This window comes from Mus pahari, chromosome 15 (genome assembly GCF_900095145.1).
Source record: "Mus pahari chromosome 15, PAHARI_EIJ_v1.1, whole genome shotgun sequence".
Lineage (NCBI taxonomy): Eukaryota > Metazoa > Chordata > Mammalia > Rodentia > Muridae > Mus > Mus pahari.
The window spans coordinates 30,869,924-30,875,225 of NC_034604.1; the positions used below are offsets into that span (position 1 = coordinate 30,869,924).

At 48.9% G+C, this 5,302-nt stretch overlaps 1 protein-coding gene across 1 annotated transcript in view; it reads right to left on the reverse strand.

The window, feature by feature from the left end:
- Positions 1–1,374: 1,374 nt before the first annotated feature.
- Ecscr (endothelial cell surface expressed chemotaxis and apoptosis regulator) overlaps positions 1,375–5,302 on the reverse strand; it is a 7,191-nt gene continuing 3,263 nt past the window's right edge. Inside the window, exons 2-7 of the mRNA XM_021215048.1 lie at positions 4,624–4,662; positions 3,424–3,561; positions 3,012–3,092; positions 2,207–2,317; positions 1,615–1,713; positions 1,375–1,415 (exon numbers count right to left, since the gene is read on the reverse strand). Coding sequence (XP_021070707.1) covers positions 1,375–1,415; positions 1,615–1,713; positions 2,207–2,317; positions 3,012–3,092; positions 3,424–3,561; positions 4,624–4,662 — 509 coding nt within the window. The remainder of the gene's footprint in view (positions 1,416–1,614; positions 1,714–2,206; positions 2,318–3,011; positions 3,093–3,423; positions 3,562–4,623; positions 4,663–5,302) is intronic.

Below are 5,302 nucleotides of genomic sequence, written 5' to 3' on the forward strand. Positions count from 1 at the left end.
AGGCGGATTTCTGAGTTCGAGGCCAGCCTGGTCTACCAAGTGAGTTCCAGGACAGCCAGGGCTATACAGAGAAACCCTGTCTCGAAAAACCAAAAAAAAGAAAAAAAAAGAAAATGAGAATGTGGGCTAGTGAGATGGCTCAGCAGTTAAGAGCACTGACTGTTCTTCTGAAGGTCCTGAGTTCAAATCCCAGCAACCACATGGTGGCTCACAATCATCAATAATGAAATTTAAGGCCCTCTTCTGGTGTGTCTGAAGATAGCTACAGTGTACTTACATATAACAATAAAAAAAACTTTGGGCCAGAGGGAGCAGAGGTCCTGAGTTCAATTCCCAGCAACATGATGGCTCACAACCATCTGTACAGCTACAGTGTACTCTTATACATAAAAAATAAATAAATCCTTAAAAAAAAAAAAAAAGAAAATGAGAATGTGCTCTGAAACCCACAAGACTTGTATTTAAACCTCGTTTATTTGTGTTCTTTTTCAAGCTGGGTTGGTGCTTTACGACTATAAGCCCAGCCAGGTTGTTCGTGTACAAGTGTAAACCTAGCACTTTGTAGGTAAGAGGTAGGAAGATAGGGGATTCAGGGTCATCCTCAGCTATATTATGAGTTCAAAGCCAACCCAGGCTCTTTCTCAACAGAGCAAAACAAAGAGGAAGAGGAGGAGGAGGAGGAGGAGGAGGAGGAGGAGGAGAAACCTGTTTTTCCTATCTACTAGTGTTTGATCTTGACCAAGTTACAACTTGTCCTGCTCCAGGTTCCAAAGCATGCTTCATGTTTCAGGGAAGAGAAAAAAAACTGCTGTAAAGATTTGTAGTAAGATCACAACTTATATGTTGCTGTGTATGGTATATAATTGGTTTCTGGTTTGGTTTCCCAAGACAGGGCTTCTCTGTGTAGCTCTGGCTGTCCTGGAACTCACTCTTAGACCAGACTGACCTTGAACTCAGAGATCCGACTGCCTCTGCCTCCCAAGTGCTGGGATTAAAAGCATGCATCACCATCACACCTGGCTTCAGAGTAGGTTTTCAACAAGTTTCTTCAGCTTAGGGGGGATATATCTCATATCGGAATCTGTATTTTCATGACGAGGCAACAGAAGATGAGCTCTGGTGCTGAAGAACCTCACTTATCTCTGCTGAGCCTGGCAGCCTGCCTCAGCTTCAGTGACGACTGCAGAATTGTGGGGTATGCATCTTCAAGTGGTATGAATGGGTGTGGTATGTGGTAGGATGCAGGAGTTCGTCTGTGTGTGTGTGTGTGTGTGTGTGTGTGTGTGTGTGTGTGTGTACAGAAGGCAGAATTGTTTTCCTCTTGGGATAAAGGGATTTGGAATCAGAAGATTCCTCTCATGAGTTTCTAAAATCTTACCTTTCAGACAGCCCTGAACTCCCCGGTTTCTGTGGATCTGTAAAATCCCAAGGGCACAGATTAGGGTCATACACTGTAACTCAGATGTCCAGCTTCCCCTCAGAGTCCACCCAAGCTCACCTCCCCAACACATCAAATGCTGCTTCTGTGCCATTCCTTCCCTCAGCCCAGCTGCCATCAGCCTGCTCAGGCTCCTGCAGCACAAGGGTCGAGGGAGCCCAGGTCAAGACAATTACCTTCAGACTCCTTGTTCTTCCGACACTTAAATCTTAGACTGACCACACTGACCAGGACGATCACTACAACCACCAGGATGACAATGAAGCTGATGACACCTGAGCAGGGAAGAGATGGGAGCAGGAGGAAGAGGTGGAACAATAAGGATGAGTCTGGAGTTCCCTGCCCAGGTAAGTGCCTGTATGCGTGTGCATGCATGTGTGTGCATGCATATGTGTCCGTGTTTGTGTGTGCATGCATGTGTGTTTGTATGTGTATGCATGTGTGTGCATGCATGTTTGTGCGTGTTTGTGTGTGCTCATGTGCACACTATATATTTGCTCTGAGAGTAAAGTGGATTCTGCTTCTCTTGGAAATATGAGTAATCTATTAGCTGGTACCCTTAACTTGTGTGGACCACTTAGCCCAGCTACATCATCCATAGGAACATGGAACCCAAGAGAGCCAAGACCTTTCCATTACGGCCTTGCTGATAGGCAAGGCCATCCCAGAATGAATGGGTGAGATTTGAACTTGTGTCTTAACCAGAGTCTATGTCAGTCCCGAGGTGGAGTCCCCTCTCGTGCCCCATCCCCCCCTGCCATCTCTCACCAAAGGCAGCCACAGTTAGCACTGACTCTGATGTGGGGGTAGGCAGGGTGGGCATCTTTTTTGTCTGAAAGCTGGTGGTTTCTGGACTGGGAGTAGCATCCAGAGACACTTCTGAAATAGAGCAGTGTTGGTGCATCAGTGAAGGGCACTGTTGAGACCTGGCAAAGAGAATCAGCTTCTTTCCTGATGCCCTGAGGTAAGAACTTGCAGAGGGCTGACAGCTCACAGAGAAGGACTCACCCTGGCCACAACCAACCCCCTGAAGACGGAGGGTGCAGATCTCACATCTCTACATGAGTAACTCGGCCTGTTGCTCACATTACTGTTTTCAGAGGACTCCAGAAAGGTAAGACGCTTCCCATCCCCACGTGGTACCCAGAAGAAAGGATTTATGCTGCAGAAACAGGGAAACCATACTGGGCAAAGCAGCCCTCTAGTTATGCCAATGGTTGAAGATGGGAGGAGAGAAGACATTGGCCTAAAGGGCCAGGGTGCCAGGCAAGGGACATAGGTTTCTGGCCCTCTTTAAATGATATTGGGCTAGCTAAATGGCTCAACAGGTAAAGATGCTTGTCACCAAGGCTGGTAGCCTGAGTTCAATCCCTATGACCTACATGGTTGAAGGATAGGACCAATGTCACATTTTTCTTCCCTTGCACAAGTCAAGTACCCTCAGACCTATTTTCTACCCTATTTCCTTATTTGTACGAGTGTACAATGTCCAAGGACCTAAAGAGGATTTGAAAGGAAGAGTTATTGACATTATCTCACCACTCTCTTTGCTGGGAACACACACTGGACATACCTCCTCTCTGGCTGCGGCTGCTGCTGCTGCTGCTGCTGCTGCTGCTGCTGCTGCTGCTGCTGCTTTCTGGGAGTCCTGTGTCTGCACCAGAAACAAATGGCCAAGATGGAGCTGCAACATACTCTGAGAAGGGTCTAGTCCTTTCTCAACCCTTTCCATTTCCCTCCTCCATCTGTTCTTTTCTCAGTCCCCATCAAGAGTGTTTAACCTTTTCTGTGACCAGATTAAGCTCCCTGTTTCTACTTCTTCCCACTGCTTTCTTGTAATTTCCCAAACCAGGGAACCAGTGATGTAGTTTCTAGACTTAAGAGCCTCCACTCCCACACTGAGGGCACCTGACTAAAGGAAGAAGGCATCCATCCAGGCATATCCAGGGTCCATCTCCTCCTGCCCGCCAGCCCTGGATACTCACCAGGTCCCAGTGTGTGCTTCTGTGGCTGGAATGACGTCGAGTCAGGCAAGGAAAGGGACTGTTTATCCATGGTGCTTGACCTTGGCATCACAGGCCGACTGGATACCAAGGAGACCTGAGATGACTTCTGGAGAACTTCTGTGGATAGGCAAGTACATGTGACCAGCTCAGAGTGTCAGCTATAATATGCACAGAGAGTCCAAAATATCCTTTCTTTCTGGTCTTTTCTTGTGTTTGGTGCTGGTGATTAAACGCAGGATGTCTTTCATACTGGGTGAGCACTGTGCCTCGGAGCTACAGCCCCAGTCCTCCTTTGTCACTGCCTTCAATTCCTGGAGGAGCTGTTCTCTGGCTCACCCCTGAGCCTCACTCTGCTTGGGAAGGCCTTTCCCTCCCTCCATCCCATAGTCTCCCCTGTTTATCTCACTCCTTTGCTGGCTCAGGTCTCTGGGTCACTGCCCATGGGAAGGGCTCCCAGAGCTGAAGTCTGAGGAGGCTGACATCTGGGTGGGCCCTGTGACACCCATTCCTGCTCCCTTGCTCTGGAATCACCAGTGTGAGGCCCTGTTTGCCTGTCCCTTCTGCCACAGGCTCTGCATCCTCCTGCAGAGCCCAAACTGTGTCCTGCTCCTCTGAGGCCTTCGCTGGCCACCATGAGCAGTCTCAGCAGCTGAGTACCTGGGGTGACGGTGCTGAGCCGAAGCCCCGGGCTGCCAGGCTCTGAGGATGATCTGTCTCCTGCAAGGACAGAAGCAGATAGGGACCCCAGGATCAAGTAGGTCTGAATGGCTGGGGGGGGGGGGGGGGCGGGGGCATGGGAGGGTAGAGGTGGCCTTCTCAGCAGCCACACCCATTCACAAACCTGAGCTGAGAGAAACTAGTTGGGGGCTCAGGCTCCTGAAAAACCCTGACACACATCACTTGAGGGGTCTGCTACTCTACCCTCCAGCTGTTCTGTGCCCTTCTCATTGTCTCTGAAGCTAGATTTGTTGTTTGTTTGTTTGTTTGTTTTCCTCTTTTCCTCCCCTCCTCTACCTCCTCTACCAGGTATGTTAGGTGAGGCCAGTTGAGTGAGCCCCAGAGACCTTTGGCCCAAGCCCCTCTCGCCTACTTTCAGTGAAAAAGAGAGACTCGAGCCCCCTCCTCCAATACCTTCCTAAACTCTTAGGCACAAATGCTGGAGTAGGCCCCAGATCTTACCCCGCGGGGTCTGAGTTGTTGTAGGTTGAGAGCTGTAGCCTGTGAGAGAAAACAAAAATGCACAGACTATGAAGGGGCATGGTGGTGCACACCTCTAATCCCAGAACTCAGGAGGCAGAGGCAGGCAGATCTCTTTGAGTTCCAGGACAGCCAGGGCTACATAGAGAGACCCTGTCTCAAAACAAAACGAAACAAAATGAAACAAAATGAAACAATAGACAACAAAACAAAACAATAGACTGCTTTGGTAACTGCAGAGCAGAGCCCGTGAGAGAAACTAGGTTTTTTAGGCTGTCTAAACCATCCATACTAGAAGGCAGACACACTTGGCAGGGAATTACAGGATAAGGGCTTGTCACCATCACCTCTCAGTTCAGAGTCTTAGAGTCTTTTACTATGTCTTCAGTCCTTAATAGTTATCTTAGCACTCTGACACAAGTCTAGGGGACGGTTATTCAAACTAGTGACACATCTGACCAAACACACAGAACTCTGGGTCTCTGGGTCTATGCACTGGTCCTTTTGTTTCCTCCTGTGAAAACTGTCATTTTGGCTCCAATCTAAAGGAAGGGGAGAGGAAGGTAAATGAAATTGAGTAGAGTTTAGGGCTTACATTGGCTTGTGCCTGCTTTCGCATCCTCTCCCTCCTCTCCCTCCCCCTCCCCCTCCCCCTCCCCCT